At 49.6% G+C, this 20944-nt stretch overlaps 1 protein-coding gene across 1 annotated transcript in view; it reads left to right on the forward strand.

Moving 5' to 3' along the window:
* Nucleotides 1–1085: 1085 nt before the first annotated feature.
* LOC128732301 (uncharacterized) overlaps nt 1086–20944 on the forward strand; it is an 81808-nt gene continuing 61949 nt past the window's right edge. The window contains exon 1 of the mRNA XM_053813635.1: nt 1086–1206. Within this exon, the coding sequence (XP_053669610.1) occupies nt 1086–1206 (121 nt within the window). The remainder of the gene's footprint in view (nt 1207–20944) is intronic.

The raw sequence follows: 20944 nt of genomic DNA on the forward strand, positions 1-20944 counted from the left end.
GGACGAGTGTGGCTCGTCCTCATGCTTCGGACTCGATTGCGACGCGCTGCACCAAGTCAGCGATGATGCGATTACGGATGATGCCTAATCCACCCTTTTTCGACGGGCTGGTCTTCTCGACATCTCTCCAGCATCCGTGCGCCCTTTTGTGCATCGCTCATTCATGATATTTATTTGCCCGAAACCGGTCGCAGCCCAATGCTCGAGGCTGTTGTTCGTGGATCGATCCGGAACCGGTGCCGCGTGGAAATGAGCCAACTGAGTGCAGCTCGTGCGTGGTGCAATTTGTGAGCAACTGCACTAGCTGGCCCCTTTCAAAACGAGGGAAAACAATGGCCCCCAGGATGTGATGAGTGTGTGTGTGTGTGCTCGTGTGTGTTTATGGTGCTATTGTGGGGCTAGCGAATTAAACTCACCATTTAGGCTCACGTTTGCTGCCATTGCCATGCGCTGAACGATGACGTAAAGGTTTTGTTCTTTCATTTTTTACAGGTAACTTAACTTAACTGCTTAACCCAGTTCCTGCACGTTCGTGCGAGTGTTTGTGTGCGTGCGTGTGTATGTGTGTGTGTTTGTGGGTGCATTTCCCGATCGCACTAATCGAAGCACGCCGTGAATAAAATATCCTTTTTGTGCATGCGTACGTGAGTGGGTGTGTGTTAGTGTTTTAGTGCTGTCGTGCGTCAAGAAATGCAGTGAACCCGCGGAACCATCACTGCTCCGTTTGGCGTGAGTAACAATCGGCAAACAAAGTACCCGTGGAAAGTGTGAAAAAGAAACCCACCTCGGTCTCTCTCCCACCCCCCTCCCCCCACAGTACATGTGCGCGCGAGTGTGTGCGACCGGCAAGTGTGCGTGGTGGGTGGCGTGTTGCGCGCGAGAAATGATGTTGAAACGCGATTATCTCCGGTTGATTTGTTGCGAGTTTTAAATCGTCTGGTACGTCCGCGCCCATATCTTCCGACCCCGACCCCGACCCCGACCCAACCGTTTTCGTGTCGTCGGCGTCGGTGGTGGCGGTTCACGACAGTACGCACCCACGTGGTTGGAAAATCCGCCCCAAAGCCACGATCCGCAGCGCCACCATGGGATGCTACCCGGCATCAGGCGGCTCGCTGATGCTGATGATGGTGGCCCTGCTGATGATGATGATGGCTAATCTCGCCCGTGCCCAAATCGACTGGGCGGAGGACGATGACGATCCAGGTAAGTAGCGAGGCCACAGGGATTAACGAACTTCTCTTCGTCCCTTCGAGCGGGAGGTGAGATTAAAAGGAAAACCAGCGCTGTTGCTTCACCCTGGCAAGCGTTGGTAGCGACGAACGTTTCATCATCCGAGCCGCATTAGCTCGCTAAGCTGAGCCGTGATGAAACACGACTAATTAGACACCCTTGCGTAGGGTGGGCTGGTGGCCTTCAAACTGCTTTTTGGCGAGCCCTTTAAAGCATCCCCGTGGCGCGCGCTTGTCGCAGGCTTATTTTATTCACCATTTTCCTGCCGATAAAAACCCCGCAAAGGCGGTGTACCTTCGCTGGAGATCAATTTCTGCAGTCCCAGCAGAACACCGATTCTCGTTTTTGTCGATGTGCTGGGGTCGATTTGCGTCCGCATCCTAGCTAAAGATGACCCGCTAGGATGCGATATAAAAGCCCACCATCCCGGGTGATGCATGCGCCTGCTAATTGAGTTATCGAATCGGAAACCGGCACCGCGTTCGGAATGCACCGAGAACCAGCACCAGACCGGACCGGTAGCCTGGCCACGGCATGTTTGATTAATTCGCGTGTGAAAATCAACAGACGGACCGGAGCCCAATACGTGCCGGGGTGCCGATTGGCCAATGTGAACGCGCAAGGCTCGTCCTCTTTAACGCCCGGTCAGGTTTGGTGCGCTCTTGCAGTTGCATATATAAATATAGATTTGGCCGGGTTTTTGCAGCCCCCTCTCGAAGGTGCTGCACGCCATCCAGGCTCGGTGCTGCTCCGGCTTCTAATAAATCGCTGGCCCTGCCTCCGCAAAACACGTCGATTCGGTCGGCCGGCCAGCCGGCCGGCTGTGCGTCGCACATCCGGGGCAGCCAAGCGTCGCAAACCCAACAAATCATGAACAAACAGCCATATATCTTACCTGATCCGATGCACTGCAGTATATCAAAGCTCGGGGGCAAACATCTGTTTCGCCGCCCTGCGCTGACGTCACACTCGCGGGGCTAACGGCTTGAGGTAACCCGGTGCTCCCCGGTGCGCCCCGGCTCGCCGAAATTCTGCTTCATCGGAGCGGACAATTTGATTTAATATTTGCCGTTCGTTTTAACCTTTCACTTGTGCGGATTTTCGCCACCGCCTGCCGGTGTTCGCTGCAGCCTTCCGGAACACGGCGGCCGTCAGCGAATTTTCCGACTGCATTTTATGGCCGTGCTATTTGTGCCGCTCCAGCAACCGAACCGTGGTTGGCTGTGGATGTGTTTGCGCACACGGCAAAAACCCGAACCCGAGGCCCAGCATCCGTCTCCCCGACTGAAGGCGACTGGGGTCATTCCTGTCTGCCCTTGTTCCTGTCTCACAGGACGGTGGCTTTTTGGTCTCTTTTTCTCTGCCTTTCCACTCGCTCTCTGGTTCCGGTTCACCCGGATCGCATCGGATGGGGCCTGCTTTTATGTGCGCTCGGTTTCGTTTTTATCGTGCGAGCCGCCTTAATCTATCTGCCGGCATTTTTAATGTTGCAACCACAGCCCAGCACAATGGCGTTCTGGCGAGCGGTGCGGACCGATAACGACCCACTGATAAGGAGCGGTTCGGCTCGCGTAAGGCGAACGGGTTGCTTTAGCCCCCAGCCGGAGCAGAGAGGCAGAGATCCTTCGAAACGCGGTCAAACCGACGATGGCCGGGTTGTGGGTGTGCTGAAAGTGCGCCGAAAGACCGTAAATATTGCTGACGAAAATTGTGCCCTCTCCGGACGTGCTCCGCATGTGGTTCCGTGGCAAGCCTCAGAGGAGCTCGTGCTTACGCAGACGGACGAAAGGACCACACGGCACATCGTGCGAGGCATGATGATGATCGATAAACGACGGGCTGGACGAAGGCAGCGGAATTTTGCCTCCGTGAGGATTGGAATTTGAGCCTCAACGCCTCAACGCCTCAAGGCCCTTCGCTCGACAATGATTCGCCAGGCTGTGTGGAACCATTATTCATGGCATTGTTTGCATAATTAATACCAGCGTGTACCTTCCGTTTGGTGCAGGATTCCTGCCGATGTGTAGTGTCTTTCGGGGAAAACGCTTTCGCAAGAGCCTTCGATTATGCGCGGATATCTAGATCTATTTTTTTTTCTTTTGCGTTCCCTCACATCATCTTGTACTCGTACGATAAAATGCAGCACAACGGAGATACGAGGCTGTCTGTTTGCGGAGCGCAAAAAGAAAGCACCTTCAAACAGGTGCTAATCAGCGAGCATCGCCTTGCAATCGCTCCGTAATCGTTCCCCGAAGAGCATGGGTAATTGGTGTAGTTCGCTCATGGGACTATTTCCGTCCAGTTGCGTGCGCCCATGCGTCTGTGAGATCTTCATTTTCGTCATCGGTTAGGGCTGGTTCGCAGAAGCCACCGGCCGCGACGTACCATCAAAGCGAAAACGTGCAAGAAGACGCCACCGTGCAAAGCATATTCGGCGGAAATCGGCGACGTGCTCGGGCGCTCGGGCGGACATTGATTGATTTGTTCGTTAGTGTTATTCAATTGGCGCACTTGCGCAACTGCTGCCTGGTGCCCACTTCCGGCGAGGCAGGCGCGCAAACTTTCACCCGCGTGAAGAAGCTTGCGAAGTTTACATTCCATTTGTCATCGGTGCCCCGAATCGGCCACCATCACCACCAACGCTGCCATCGCCGCCGCAGCCACAAGTGCCGACGTGAAAAAGATGAATTTTTCCTCAAGTGTTTGATTGGTTCGGTTAGCCACGTTTCGCGTGTCACGCGTACAACTCGGTTCAGGCTGAGACGCGTCGAGTACGCGGCACACGAGTCGTAACGAGTCTCGGTGGAAATTTCATTTCCACTTCGGCTCCTCTGCGTTACAATTTCCTGTGTCACTTAGCGCACCAGGCTGGGTGAAGTGCGAGAAAATCCGCCACCACGGTGCAAGCGGCGGAAGCTCTCTACCCTGCGAGGAAAGGCTGAAAAGTCAAGAGCGTGACACATTTTGATTGGATACGCGGCCTCGCCGCAGGTGTGCTCGGATAGGAACGGGAGTGGAATGGAATTTATTTTCCCGAGTCGTCCGGAGAACGAGTGAGCAAAATCAATATAAAAATGACGCTAAAAAAAAAAATGATGCTATTCGAGAGCGACGAAAAGCAGAGCAAAGGAGCGAACGAAAATCCTCACGGTGAAGGGAGCTTTCGCTAACCGCATTAATTTTCCGACCGGAAACTATTCGAGCGGGTAGAGACTACAAATTGAAAACTTCCTTTCTTTACTCGGAAGAGCGAGAACAAAAAAAGAAAAAGAGCAACACGACCACTCCAGCCACTCGAACACTTCGGAACACAAGGGCTGCGAGGCAACCGAGTCGGGAGTCGAACAGATGGCCACGCAGCAAAGGCTACACAATTTTCCTAAATAGGCGAGAAACCGGCGAAAAAGCACAGCCACCCACCACCTCCCACAACTCGTGTGGGAGTATCAAAACTCAATTCAGCTTAAAGCCGGCTGCCACTTATTGGAATACCAATCAAACTTGCCAAAGCCCGAGATTCGGGCCGCAGCATTTGATCCGTTGCGATGCAGGAGCACTTTGAGAAGATTTTCCGCCCACCCACAGGCTGGGGGTGATGGTGTTGTTGTTGTTGTTTTTGGGGTGTGCGCGCCCGTTTAGTTTTGCGTTTTGGTTTTTATTTTCTTTTCTCGCTCTCGCTCGTATGCCTCTCGGCGGGTATGCCCGTGCAAATATTTACACTAAGCCGCAGCCGATGGAGGCGCCTGGTCGCGCACGAGCACACTATGCACAACAATCGAATCCTGCAATCGACTGCCGGCCCGGATCGACGCCTTATGTGTGCCAGGCGCCAAAAACAAACCGCCCACCACCACCGAGATGGTTCGAGGCTTCCCAGCTCACCGTGCTTCCAAATCAATTTCCGTTTGGCAGGTTCATAAGCTGCAAGATTCGGCACCCGTTCGCATTTGCAACGGCGCTTCCGTCTGGTGCGATCCATGACCCCGCAGTGTGGCACCGTAGGCATGGTAGCTGAACGGCAACGCCTAGTGTCACACACATCGTTTATCTGGCCGAGAAAGGGTTGACGGGGTTGCCCCATGGCACCGGTGCTTGGTACGGCCCACCGGGTCCGATATTGATTTGCCAGCGGTTGTGCTGCTGCTAGAGACACCCGGTGATTCGTGCAGCTCGGAATGGAAGCTCGGGCTGACAGCAACTCGGTATGACCCGGTTTGGATTCATTCTTCACCATCGGCACCGAGAAAGCGAGTCGGTTAGTCGGCTGACGAAGGTTGGTTGCTGGGTGGCCATCTGAAACGTTGCGACCGAGTACCGGCACTAGCCACGCTCACATTAAAGACCATTTTTCAACGTAAACTTCAAGCTCGTGCTGCAAGGACGCCGACGACCAGCCATGGGACGAGCATCGTTAGTAACAGACGCCTAGGCGTTGGGTGGCATTGGATGGCCGTGGGTGGAAACTTACCATGATTTATAATAGATCGTCGTGTCGGGTGAAAGGTCGGTCAGAGACGAACTGGAAGGAGCCGGAATTATTTGCCCGCTAAATATGCTTAATTATTATCATCCGACCCACCGGGGTTCCGTGAGACTGGTAGAAGACACCGTTAAGAAGCTTTCCAAGCCGTTGGGTCGAGATTTCAGATCCGATTTCAGCAAGGTTCTTGGTTGTTGTCGTTTTAGATAGCTTGAAATGTCTACCAATATGCTTTGTTAGTCGGCAAAAGAACAAGATCTCGGAAAAGCGCCTAATCACACGAAGTAGAACAAATACGTTGCAGAAAGAAGAGTTGCTCTTCATTGGAACGAGATGGATCCGATCCGAGAGCAAAAAGAAAAATATCATAAAGCTTTTAGCCAAATTCAACGGCCGACACCGCAAGCTTGTTTGCCGAGACGATATTGACACTGGCCTGGTATCCGCCTTCGGTGTGATTACCGTAAAAAAGGTTATTAAACAAGGCGCACAGCATCTGCCAAAACGATTCACTTTCATTCGACAACCGACCGAGCGACCGGAGCGCCCTGCGAGCGTCTGTTGCAACGCATAACTTCCGATCGAGTGCACTCAACCGTTCCCAAGATGATGCCCAAGCTAAGGCACCCTTTTGTGTGCGAGGCAAAGGTGGCTCTCGCAAAAAGTGCACCGTGGCAAAGCGCAGCACGCCTGCAGCGGCCTCTGGCCAGTCTCGTGTTTGCTCCACCGGCTGGCCGTCGGAAAATACTTCAAGACGGGTGAGCATTGTTTGAGCAGGAATTTAGTCTCAAACTTGTCGGTTGCCGTGTCGTTCCCGTCGGCTATGCCATCGAGCAGCAGCAGCAGCTCGTCGATGGTTAACTTGACTGCTCGGTATGCCCGGGTGGATGTGTGTATGGCTCCCGCTCGTGTCCTCTGGGTGGCCAGTTTGCATGAAGAAAATTGTTTGAATAAATTGTGCGGGTTGCTGCAGAAAATGTGTCCCCAATTTAATCCCATGCCCCAAAGGCGTCCCGTCGGTGTTAGTTTACTGTCACCGTGCATCGCTCCGCCTGCAGGACCATTTGCCGTCTGACCAGAAGAGAGCCGACTTGCTGCTCTCGGGGGATCGCCTCCAGTTTCCCGGTGGTATTTGCAAAGTGCACCAGCACCTTGGCAAAGAATACCATAAAATTGTAGCGATTGCCTTAAATCTTGAGTCGTGCGGAAATGCCCACTGCTGGCGCAGGTCCCGAGAGGAAAGCACGTCGCGCGAGAAGAACAAAGGCACTGCTCGGGAACTGCCTAAGGCCAGGCACTCGAACGGTGCTACCGGAATGGACAAGCGCCGGTAAACACCGGTGGTTCGTTCGTGAACAAGCGCAAGAAATCGGCAACCGACACGACGCACCCAACCCACCGGGCAGGTTGAGCGTTTATTTGAGTTTTACTTTTCCGATTTTCCGAGGTTCCGCCAGGTGTCGTCCCCAGCCTGCCCACGATGAGACCCGCGATTGGGTGCTTGCATCGGGCGCAAAGTTGTGGCCACGAACGGCGAAGAAAAGTTCATCACCCCGGCGTTCGGCCCCGAGGCTCCTTGAACTACCCCACTAAGGGTCCTTCGCGCAGATCGCCTATATCTAGCTCTCTGTCTCTCTATCTCTCTCTCTTTCTCTCTCGCACCCAAGCATCCTTGACGGAGATTGTGCAGGATTTCGTGGCCCACCGTCCACCGGCTAACAAGCCCGTTCCGTGCCCGACCCCCGGTAGGGTGATTTTCTTTACGCCGTACGCCACAGTTTTACGACACAAACGGCATGAAGATGTCCGCCTCGAGCACAAAAGCGGCTGCAATGACAAGCAAACACACGCACACACACAAACACACGCAAAGGATAACGCCACACAGCGTGAGCAAAGGGAGCAAGAAAAAAAAAAGCGCTTCCTCCCGAACGAACGCGTCTTCCTCGCAGCGGGACAGTCGAGTGATAAATGAAGAGCTTAAATGGTTTGTTTTATGAAGATATTTTATGAGTGAAAGTTTTTGCTGGAGCTGTTTGTTTTTTTTTTCCTTCGTCCTTCTCCCACCTTGGCCGCAGTCGTGCAGCGAGGGGTGCTTTCACTTTTGCCCACCACCACAACCACCGTCTCGGGGCGTTTCTTTTTGTTTTGATGAAAGTGACTAGGCCGCGCTCGGTGGCAGAACGAAGGATGCTGCTTCTTTCGCTGCCACGCTGTCTTGAAGTGACAGTTTGGGGACTTTTGTTAGGGCTGCGCTACCTGCGAACCGGAGCAACCCCGCTTCGGTTGGCCCCTTGCGGCGATGCACACTTTCCGAGTGGATTACACGCCTTCAAGTGGCAGTGTCGTTTTGCGTGGAAAGTTAGCCAACTTTCGCTCCACCAGTCGGGCGCTTCGGGTTGGAGTGGCTTCGGGGCAGGCAGGACCCGAATCCTGCCCCTAGCAGCGGTCCCGTTTCGAATGCGAGAGGGTAAAAAGTTATTATTAAATGGTGAGCCCTTTTTTTTATTCCCCGTTGTTGGTTTGTTGTTGCTGCTTTTGACCATCTCACTCCCACTCGCCAGCAAAGCGAAGACGGGTGCCCCTAACCCCTAATCCGTTTTTGGGAGAAAGCCTTCCCACCCTTGCATTTGGGTATCCCACTTTAATCCCACTTCAACGGCTTGGAGCCCCGAGCCGGCCGTGTATCGGCCGGCGATACACACAAATTTCCCCCAACGATCGATACTAATTGAATTCTCCCGAGTAGCCGGGCATGATTTGAATGCATAATTCGGACAAAAATTCCCTCTGAAACAAGGGCTACTTAATAAGCGGTCCACATGTGTGTGTGTGTGTGTGTGTGTGCGAGTTTCCACCCAGCCTCGCCCCATTCTGCTGGGGTGCAAATCCACGCGTGTGGGAAGATATTTCCTGGGGCCTGGAAAAAGCCTCCCCCCTTTTGGAGAGTGTTTCTTCGAACAGCTCACTCCAGAGCAGGAAAGAAACCGCCCGGAGCGTGTGTGGGCGTGCCCGATGGCCAAAGACGAGAAGTAAAAGCCCGACCCACGAGGGGTGCTTTTAATCAGATTTCGCTTTAGCATGCAAATTAGCTTACCTTCAAATTACACACCACGCTAGCGGGCCTCGTTTGCCCGAGATTTTTCCGATACGACGGGACGTGCAAGCCGTCACACCGACAGCACCGAGGCGTCGATAAAAACCCACCCCGACCGTTGGGCTGGAGATCCGTAAATTCCTGCTTTAATTGTCCTCGCAGCGCAGCGCCAGCCACTAGCCCACAGCGTACGGGAAGATCTTTTACGGGAAGTAGGATCCCAAGCCCATGTCGTTGCGTGCGTATCCCCGAGCGAACCGGGAAAACACGGAGCCGTTACATTATCCGCCTCGAATGGGTATCCGATACGTGCAATTTTCTAAATGGAACGCCCAACGCCGAAGATCGAACCGTTTCGATAAGGCGATTTGGCTTTCCTTGCCAAACAACAACCAAACGACCGGACGCGTCGGACGCTCCGTATTTAAGCGACCTTCGCTTGAACACCAAGCCGACGCTCGGTGTGAGCCTCGGGAACCTTTTCATCTCCCGGTTACGGGTGTGGGTCGGGTATTCAACAGCTGATTCTTTCGATAGCACGAGCATCGGTCCGGTCGTACGATGGATCCGATGGCGATGAGAAGGCTGGCTTGAAGTTTATTTACATAAATTTTGCTCGCTTTCTCTGCCAACTGACCTGGCATCCGGAAGAGCGATGGCACCCTCAGTTGGTTCCGGTGCGCATTTCGTTTCCGTTTCGGGTGGCTTAAAGAATGGTACCGACGATTTACCAGCTCAAGCCACCCTGCAGTGGGGATGGGGGTGGTCGGAAAAACTGCACTAAACGTTTATTAAACCATCGCCCCATCTTCCGACGGGTGGCGAGCTCCGTGATGCCAAGTCGGTTTGCTTACGCGTGTGGCAAATGGTGTCGGGCTCTTCTGTGCACCGGACAACAGTGCGCTGCTCTCCGTTTTTCCGTTGCCGAATGGCGTGATGCAGGGCCAGGGCTGAAATATGAATAGATTTGAATTATTTGACGTAATGGATGAGGTAGCGAGCGTGCCGGAATCCATTTTCCCAACTCCATTATGTTGTTAAACATCTGCTATCAAGGTGTGTGGTTGTGTGTGCGAGTCCTTTTTTTGTAGATACATTTAGATTGCGCGCACCATTCTCGTGTGCCGGTGAATCCGGCTCAGCCTCAACCAGAGAGCTAGAGCGGTGAGTGCATCCAGCAGCGCTTACCGGACTCACAGGGATTCCGGTAACCCCGGTACGTGATGATCCGGGCGACACGAAGGATCTGCCCTAGCTCCAGTGAAATGGTAGCTGGAAGAGGAGATTTAGCGTTCACCCCCAGTTCCCCAGGGTTCGGGATTTGGAGCGTTGCAAATTTAAACTACCGTGACCATTGGCTAGCCCAGTAGCGTCGTGCTTTGGTACAGGTGCCAGCGGCTCGTGCGCCACCCGGAAAAAGGCACGATTTGAAGATAGCGGACAGGCGAGTGGCTCGAGTGTGTGTGTTTCCGTTGCATTTTTCGGAGTGCCCCCCCGCCAAAAACCCCGGCAAGGAACCTGTACACACTCGGAGTGCTCGATCGCGGCCCCCGTTGGGAGCGTAAAAAATGGGCTAAATCATCCGGAATGCACCCCCGGCGTCACGCTCGCTATGGCGTTCCGTTTTTCCCGGGAAGGCACACGTACAAGCGCCAGCTTCCGGTTGCGTTCGGTGGTCGAATGGTGATTTTTCAAATTTTCCCCATCACCTCCACCAAAAACAGGCTGGGCAGGGTGGCCAATGGTGGGAATGGCAGAAAACGATTTTCCTTCCTGTACGGAGGCCGGCATCGAGCTGTGCGCGAGTACATCAATATGCAGACTGGAGCGATTACTGCTTTCAGATACGTGAAATGGAATAATAAATAAGCATAAATCCAATGATGTACGATGTGCAACGCGCGGGTTTTTGTGCTCCCGCGTTCGAATGCCGGCAGCGAGTCACGCGGCACCCGAGGTGGGTCGATTTTCCGCACGCAAACCCGACCCGGGAAAACTATCGAATCGACCCGCGCATCAGCGGCACCTTTTTTGGTGGGGGTCAAACGGTAGCGTTGGCTCCGAATACTAGGATTACCGACGCCGGTGCTTCCGGTGTGCAATTTCAAACGCCTAACGCCTACGAAACACCCAAATTCGCCAAATGTGTTTCGCAATTACGCAATCTCGACAATCGCTCAACACAAATTGTACTTTTGTTAGATTGTTAGGACATTCGTTCGGTTGTTGAAAGATACGTTGGTAATCAAACAAATTTGGGGGGGATGGCAAAAAAAACCCTCACCAAACCCAACGCCGCCAAAATATGCAAAACACAAATAGAACCGACGCGTGCGGACATCGCGTCGACTCAACAATTATGCGACTGCTGGCAAAAACCCACCCTGATGACGCCTTATCGTGAATAACAAAAATGAGCACGATAAGACGAAATCAAATGGCCACTCAGCCGCCCTTATCGATGGAGTGTGAAATCTTTTTTTTTGCATACTTCGGCATCCCGCTGAGCGGCGCCCTTGACCAAAGCTGCCAGCCAAAGCAGGCCCCTTCAGGCAAACGGCGGCTCTTCGGGCAGCGTATAAAAACGCAATCAGCCCTAACGGGGGATCATTTTCGTTTGCCGTGGCCGTGCCGACGGGCACTAACTGCGCGCCTTCGAAGGCGAAACAATAGAACATAGCGCCCGTCGGCGAAGGCCAGCCCCGACCGAGGACAATCCAGATCCACAGTCGATTGGAGGGGAGAAAGTTAGGGAAAAAATAAATAAATAAAATATGAATTTCCAAATAAAGTGGATCGCACGACTGGTGGCTCGTTCGGGAAAACGGATCGCTTTTCGGGCGAGGGAATAACGCGCCCGCACTAAGCGCCCGAACACGCGCGCACGGTCACGCGGGGGAAAGCGCGAGCAATGCGAAGAAATGAAAATATAAATAAATGAATAAATATTTATCCGATAATGGCGCTCGCTCGCTCCCTTGGCGCAAGTGCACGCGTTCGCCTCGGCGTATCCTGGTGGCTTCGAGAATGCGAGCGAGTTTCTTCGAAGCCCGCGAGCGGTTGAACGGTACTCTAGGATACCGTGCCGCGTATCACAGGACGACACCACTGTCGTGCGGACTGGCAAAGTCGCTTTCAGCCAGTTTTTGCGCTTACCCGACACAGACGCAGGCAGACGTTTTGAGTGGCAGACGGCACCGAATCCAACAAGCTCGCCAAATAAGCATGAATTATAAACGGCTACCACGAGTGGTGGTCTGGTGGAAACGGTGGAAACGCTTCCTTCACCATCGAGTTTGGATAGATCCGAGGAAACGATGATTTTGAGAAGATTTCACCAGGCACAGATTGCCACTTAATAATACAGATTCGCGATCAACAAAAGCGCGCGAGCTTTGTTCGGCCTCGGGACTTACTTTCGCCAACCGGTTACGGTGAGTGGCGCGTGAGCATTATCGGATTTTCCAAACGATTGCACTGAAATGGCCAAAATTCAACCTTGCTGCCTCAACTTGCATGCACACGCGCGCGTGCAACGCGCGTTAGTTACTTCTTTTACAACTGCAGACGAACGGAATGCGAGAGAATGCGTTTCGTCTCGAGCGTACGCAGCGTACCTAAATTTATGCAATGCACGACACGCCAGCAATGCACGAGCCCGTTTGGCCTAATTTTCTAGGCCGTGTGTACCGGCAAATAGGGCCGCACTCGCATACACGGTGTACAAATCCCAAAACGACACCGTCCCGCCCTATACATGGCCATGCCGGGCTGCCACCTGCTGGAACACGCTTTGGAGCAAAAGTATCGACCCGAATAAGCCGGCCAAGCTTGCCAATAAGCGGTCGAGCCAGAGCTAATCACTTAACCAGCGGTATCCCCGGGACAGTTTGAAATTGAAATGTCGCCCATTAATAACGCTGATGCATGTCGTTTGTTCGGGGCTGACCCGGCGATGCGGCCACCGTCGCTTGCTGTTGCTGATGTCTGATGCATACATGACATGTTCTGCACTGCAGCTGCACGGTTTCCTCGCCGTGCGCCGGGCGGTCGAAAAGCGAAGGCCTAGGCCCCCCTAACGAGCGAACGGGAGAGGTTTGCCCAGCGTTGACCGGGCAAGATTCAACGTTACACAACACGACACATAAACCATAAGCAAATGGCAGTGCTTCATTGTGTCGGTGCGGGTGCCTGCGGGACGCAGCGTGAGAGTCGTGGCCGGCGGTCGTCGTCGGACAAATCCAATTTTCTTGTGTCACATTCATTCTTCGCCACACGTGAACGATGTCAGGGCAGTCGATAAGAGCCCAACGGTGCACGGTGGTAGCGGCAACGGATGCGGTAGTTTGTAAACTCATTTTAAAACGTGGGGTTTTTAAACCATGTTCTCGGGCCCGGACAGTTCCCTACCGGTGGGGCTATGGGTACACGTGTTCACCGGCTGGGCGGACGAAAGGGAAACCCCAGAAGGCGAGTCATTTTTTCACAGTTCAATGTACTTTTGGCGACCGTACCAGCGCGAGCCCAATTGTTTCATGTTCGACAAACGGGGAGTATGCTTGAAGGTTTCAAAAAAGTCTTTCCAGTTGGAAATGATATTAAATGAAGTGAGAAAAATGTTAGTACGATACATTTAAATGTATTTATGATGCATAAATTTCAGATCCTTATGGTGGAGCAACTTTCGGCACTAACAATTGTCGGCAAATGCTGCCATCATTTGTCTACTCGCAGCTGACATGGCAGCTTTTTTACTATCTAAAACCAAAATTCGGTTTGTCCACACGTTGAATCAATTGAACAATCTGCGAATGGTTTTGGTGTACCCTGGAAACAGGTGGTTACTTTTGCGGAACCACACTGCCATTTACCATACACCAATCAACATCAACAGCCATTATCGATTGATGCATCTATTCTACTCACTATTTTGGAAGCCCTGAGGCTTGTGACCGGTGAAAACACCGATAATGGTCGACCACATCAAATGCAATTTTCATGTTCGTTAGGTTTCTCACCACGACATATTCATAACGTTTGCAACATTTCACGTAACCAAGCACTGCATCTCTCACAGGGTTTTTACAGGGTTTTTGTTTCAAAACTGTATCCTTTGTGAGCAGGAATTCACTATCCATTAGGGGTTCACACGATGCCTGCCACGCCATATCACGCAATCGTTCAAATCCTCTCCAACTCGTACGGAACGGGAGGGCTATTAAAATTTAGCTCATGCTACAGAACCGCTTTTTCTCGAAAATTTTTTCAAAGAACAATTTACGAACCAAACGAACAAACAAACAAACCTCCAAAATTGCCAAACAAATACTCCTTCTCTCGACAAAACGTGAACGGAACAGGTAAGAATAAAACGCAGGAGAAGCATTCATGGATCAATAAATAAAGCTGAATAAGAAATGACGGCAGCTGCTTTGTTTACTCTCCTGGTTTGACCGAATAGGACGATAAAAACGGACATTTCAGAGATGGCAGGAAAATCCGCCTGCTATAATGGCTTGGAAAACTCTTTGTGTACGCTCGCTGGTATGTTTGTGTGCCGTTGGAAAAAGAAGAGACATTTGTTTCAGAGATTGCAAAGTTCGCAACGATTTTCAAAATGATAAACGCCAAAATGTTATCACCCGCAAGCTGTTATTTTATGCAGAGTTCTACTCCAAACAGAGCACAAAGGCGACGCAGTGCATTGCGTACTGAATGTTTGGTACTGTTCGAAGAATTCGGTTACATTGCGTCACGATTGACAGCTGCCGGAGTCCTGTTGAGAGCACGCTCGGACAGTCACTACATCGAACCGAATGTCGATTTCCGTCACGGTCCGTCGAAAACGTCGTTTTGTTTTCCCCCTCCCTGACCCTGTTGGTCTGTTCGCAGGTCGAGGTGAATTAATTAAAACTTTGCAGTCATCCCGGCGGGCGCGTGGGCTTGCCAGGATTGAAAATTATTATCGACACCGTAGGCATGGTAGACCGCCGTGCGTGGGGCTCCGATCGAGCTTCGCTAATAGGTAAATATGATTTTACAAACCTCCCCTGGCCAGCGCTGATTTTCACCAGCGTGTGACCGAGTTTTCTCGCTCACTTTCCCCGCGGGGCGCAATCTGCGGGTCTCGGCAGATCGCTCAACCGTACACCCTCCAGGCTGGTCATACAGGGTGAGCATCGGAAATGAGCTGTTACGGTGGCCCCAACCGGTGTCTGCGAGAACGGAAACGCTGCGTGAGCGCTACCGGCACCGGTGAGATATGTAGATTAAAAATGAACCATAAAAGAAGCATAATTTATAGAAGTTTTAAATTAAATTCTTCCGTTTCGCTCCAACGTGCGCTGGCTCGACATCATATAGGCCTTACGCTTGGTAGAGCCAAAGGGTAAATGTACTTCCATCGTACTTCAAAATTCGGTCAAAGGTGAACCTACGCACTACTACCACGGAAAAAGGCAGCGGAGGTGAGAAAACCCAATGAAAATGCTTTACAGGTAACGTAGACGGAATTCCCGGTATGGTAGACACCGTACCATAAGGTAGAGTAGCTTCCACTCGGCGTTGGTTAGGTGCGACACGTTTATGTACCGGGAATGGCTTGAATAAAACTTTTGCAATTTTCTCGAATCGAGTCTGTTCTACGAATGCAAGATTTCGAACCAATATCCCTTAATATATTGGTTACAGCTAGCATGGTACATAACAAATTCTAGCAAACGAGCACTGCCACATAAATAATCAGACTTTTCATAGGAAATCTGTGGACAAACCTGTTGGGTTGGGAATGCTTTGAACTGAATGCAACACCAATAATAAGCATTACGTCGTGTAGGAAACCAAACAAAAGATTTCACTTCTGAAAATTGAAAACAAAAATGCAGCTGCACCAAATTGGAATTGCTATGGTCGTGCAGATGCAGGTAATGAATTTCTATCGACGAACGTTCTGTATAGCGGAAATCTCGACGAAAAGAAACCAACCTACTCAAAAGCTTTGTGTGACTGGAACAGAATTTTTATTCACTTAGAATAAGCCAGGAGCACCCAGTACCTGATATTAATATTCTGCTCTAGTCTTATGTTAAAGAAATGCCACACATACACTGGACTAGAGTTTTACTGGCATTATGCTACAAAACCGTTAAAAGGACTTGGTTCGGTATAACTGTTGAATCTCAAAGCCTGTGTTGTTTTCAATGAATTTTCCAACCTTTTGATTTTTTTTTCGCTCATCAAGCTGCAGTATCAATTAACCAGCTATTGGTCTCCTGGATAGCTACCAAATCGTATAAGCTGCCCTATCTTTTGTTCCATCACAGCAAACTTTCAATGCGTAGAATCAAAGAAACGCGATTAACGTAATACATTTTGATCCGATTAATAAAGCTACCGCAGCGCTCACGCAGCGTAGCGTGAACTTAAGTGAAAAAATGCTGCAAATTAAGCGCAAAATGGAGCGCAACTAAACGGCAGAACAAAGGCAATTCTCACAAACGCCTACTGTGCCCAGTTGTGATAGTGTGCCCAGTTCCCTTCGCCACTCGCTACGAGCTTTTGCGGAAACAGACCGGAAACCAGTGGCGCAAGCCGCAGCACAATGGCTCGACCGAGCCGAACGGACGGACCCGTCCATTCATCGGAGACTATCCATCACACTCGGGGTGAATCTATCCATTCCGAGCTCAGGCGCACGGTCCCTTCCGGTCGCCGGTCGAGAGTAAAGGCTCGTTCGACTGGACGATCGTGATGATACCCCCGGCGGCACTAGCGGTGGTTGGTAGCGGTTGTGTTATCGTTATTATCGTCATTATTATCTCGCTATCGACAGGCAAGCGGAGGTTTCTTTTTGCCCATCCCATCCGACAGCTGCCAGCCACGGTTTATCCCTTCGTTGTCCTAACCTTTGCGATGGTGGGAGCTTCTTTTCGTGTTTTTTTTTCTTTTTGTTGCTGTTCATCCTTCAGCCCCACTCAGCACGGTTTCAGAGGCGACTGTGTCGAGTGGTGCCATTCCCGTGCCCGGTTTCGTGTTAGCATTATATGCAGCATCTGTGCTGTGGGCATGCCAAAAATAGCGCTTTCACCCCCCAAAACCACTTGTGTGAAATTGCGAACTCTCCATGGTGGGCGTCTCGTTTCGCCTGGCACATGCACTCGCTTCTTTGCGTTGGCCGCCAACTCGAGCGACGAATGCACGCTAGCAGGCGGTCTCGTGGATGCAATAACCCGCATTCATGCTAACTCGACACTAGGACGCCCTCTTGAGCTACCTGCAGTGGCGGCGACTCATCACCGGTTGTCTCAATTTTCACAGACATTGTCTCTGCCCCAGCCGCGGGTGAGCTTAGCGTGTCGGCCGGATCAGGCATCATATGCTTCATCTCGTCGGATCACCGAACAACGGATCTGCATCTTTTCGCGTCGAGGGCCACTAGCCGCCACTTGAACAACGCGCCATCGAAGCGTCGCTGGTTCGGATCCACTTTTTTGCGTGTGTAGCAGGATAATGAAAGCTTTTCATGTTTGCTTCATTAGATGGAGCGGTACTCGTACGTTTGGTGAGAAACCAGCAGGCATGTCGGTGTGAAACCTGCACAAAGGTTGATGTGGATGACATCGTTGCACGTTAGGGAGGGATTTTTTTTTTTTACCATTTACGTTTCTCTCAACGTTGAGCTTAATCGCTGTAGCTTTAATGAACCAAAGCTGCAACCGTGGCTAGTGCAACGATAATTTTATCTACCGTTGAAAAGCATGATGCAGATTTTAAAAGGAAAACGAGCATAATTCCGCTTTGTTTCGATGGTAAAAGTAACCTCGTAACCCCTGTATCCTCGCAACAATGTTGTAGTACTTTATACACATTAACTATTAATTAAGTCACCCACCTGGAAAGCGTTCTCTTTAATTACGTTGCGTAACTGCGCTGTGAACACAGAATAATGTATGTCACAAAGTAAATTTTACTCACGCTTTGTTTACCGAAGCCGAAACTAACTCCACTACAATAGATTCCACGGCTGTTCTTGATTTTGTGCGTAATGGTTTAATTCACGGTTTGCCCAAGACTTGCTTCATTGCCATTGTCTGATCGTATGATGGCAGCGGCAGTGGAGCTCTTTCTCTCGAGAAACCATGTAGCTTATGTTGATAGCGCCTCGAAACCTCTTTCGCCGTTTGCGATGAGCCGGGCAAGGTTACGCTCATTAGTAACCTAGCAGGAACATCAAATTCATCGTATCAGTTGGTTCATTCGCATTCGCGAAGTGGGATGAAAATTTCCTTCCCGCACATAATCATTCCAAGCCAGTGCTTCTAGTATCTGATAATGTTACTGAGCTCCCGGCCGCCATCGTGGCGTAGCGACGCGTTTTATTGCCGCCGTTCAGTGCCGTGGCGAGAAAGTAAATCACGTTGTTATAGTCGAAATGTGGAGTGGAACCGACGCCGTCTGCCGTGTATCAGAAAGAGTGTAGCCCCCAGCCGTGGAAGGCAATTTCTGATCTCTGGCTGGGCTCACTCGCCCTGGGGACCGTAATCATCTTGTTGACTACTGCTGCCATCGCGCTCGTGAAGCAAACCACCGCGCTCTCACACTTGAGCACGAACGTGCGGCTTTCCAGCACCCAAACTACCCGACTTCATAAACTCTTACGGTAGTGGTCGCGTCTTGCCTTCGCCTACCGCCTTTTGGCGTCTTAGAGCTTGCTTTATTTTACTCACTACCACGAACCGCTACCACCGTGACCCATCACATGGTTGTGGCCCGTTTTGCCAATACTCGCACCGGTTGGGGTTCCGCGAGGATTATTTAACGGCAGCAACAAATAAGTGCAACAATGAGAGAAAGGGGCCGCTTTGTGGTGAGATGCTGAGATACGCTGTAGGGCACTTGTTTGATCAAGGGCGTTGTATATTTTGGGCGTAGCTTACTCGCGTAGTTGCATGATTTCAGTTGGTTCAGTTGTTCTTAATTTACTTGAACAAACAACGTCTATTACTTCAACGAATCGTATTATAATTTCCAAGAATAGCATACCATTACATTACAAATCTAAAATTCAATAAATTGTTGAATTTTCAATATTTCTCAATATTTTGCTAAATTAAATTCAAGCAAGTAATTTACGCCTCACTTTAATGGAGACGCCTGGTGGGTTACCAATATATGATATTTTAGCATTTCAATTTTATTATTCAAACTGTTGTAAATATCAGCTTCGCCTTTATTTTATTTTCAATGGTTGTTAATGTGACACAGCAGAGTACTTTGAAAAATTTTGCAACTCTAATTTACATAAAATGTTATTAGGCACTTTTTTCAATGGAGACGCCTGGTGGGTTATATAGAAGTTATTTTTTTATTGCAATAATATTATTCAAAAAGCATAGAATGTTCGCGTCAAATATTATGTTCTTATTTCATTCTATTTTATATCATTTTACCACTGCAAAGTTCATTCCACCATTTTGTAATTTCAAATGTAATGTAATTTCAAATGCATATTATTTAACGCGTCAGTTCAGTGAAGACGCATGGCGAATTTTAAATGTATATATTTTATTATTATTGTTTTCATTATTGGCAGATATTATTATACATTGTATCATACATATTATGATACATTTATTCAATATTATAACAATGATATTTTAAACAATGTTGCTGTTAGGAGCGCTTTGAAATACTTTAATTTTACATAATTAAAAACGAATAAGCAATTAAATACATCCCCCTGCGATGGAGACGTCTAGTGGATTTCAAGTTGGGATGTGAAAAAAAATTAAATTACAACATTCACTTTACTAAACAATGTTTTGTGAAACGCTCAAAATATGATAGTCAGGCTAAGCTAAAGAAGTACTTAGTATCACTTCGCTACCATCGACGATTGGGGGTTTAAATATATTTTTATATTTTTATCGATAAATTGGTAGTATTTGTCTTGCTTATGTTTATTATATGTCATTAATACACATTCAGCTACATTTTTACATTTCACTTTCGATAGAAATCGAGTTTACTGTTGAAAATCATGGTATTTCACGTACTGTTGTCTCTTTTGGAAACACTACAACGGGCTTTTATCGAAACAAATTCGAATCAAACCCCACCTTGCTGTATTAATATATAAAATAAAAGAAAAGAGAAAAATGTGTTCAAATAAATGATACAAAAAATAGTTTTTGTAACTTAGAAACGATCAAAAGACCGAGGAACAAGTTTCTTTGACTAAATTATTGTGTTGGTAACGCACAACAGGGCCGCTCAACAGTAGCGATAAGTATGTATCAACATTTTGACACCTAAATCTACCAAAATCAATCACGAGAGCGTCGCGGCTCAAGATGTCCGTGCTGAAAACGAGTGAAAAAGGCACGAAAACCATGTTTCTTCCATCTTCTTTTTACCTTTTTGAGCAACGAATACTTCACAGCGATATCACGACGAGCGTACGAATCACTTCGTACCAAGCCAAACCTCGAAGCGAATACAATGGCGTTAACGATAGCAAGAATGCTGCCAATGACGGCAACCGCTTCCCGAGCCGAGACGATCGATGGCTACTCGTTATGCAGATCACGGATGAAAATCGTTAAATCCAGCGGAGCAGAAGGAAGGTACCGAAAAGCATCTTACTTCTTAAGACCGCGGCTTTTTTTCTGTATCCAGTGTGGTGGTACAAGTACAAAATGTGGAAACGAAAGTCGTTATCAAGTACGGCTGCTAGGAGAATTGGCTAGCGGCCTCTTTCAGACTCGCGCACTTCAGAGGTTGCCACTGAGCAGACTGCTGACAATTGTTAATTTTGTAAATTGATTGGAAAATCTCGATCGCTTTCCTGCCAAGCTGTGGGGAATATGCATTGGAATAGTCAATGTTTCAGTTTGCTGTGGAATGTTCCGAAGCATTAATACGATTGCAGCATTTTGTAGTAGAGCCAAAGTCAATAATAAAGCCATAACAAACCCAACACTCCAACAGAATGGCGTTTTGTGAGGCTCATGGGTTTGTAAAGCCGAACAAGTGTAGAATAGATACACGCATTTCATTTTCTTTAAAGTAAAAACTTCTTTTAAACAATGGATAATTTGCAATACTCATTTCGAAAAAAACACTATTTAATGTAA

This window comes from Anopheles nili, chromosome 2 (assembly GCF_943737925.1).
Source record: "Anopheles nili chromosome 2, idAnoNiliSN_F5_01, whole genome shotgun sequence".
In the NCBI taxonomy this organism is placed as follows: Eukaryota; Metazoa; Arthropoda; class Insecta; order Diptera; family Culicidae; genus Anopheles; species Anopheles nili.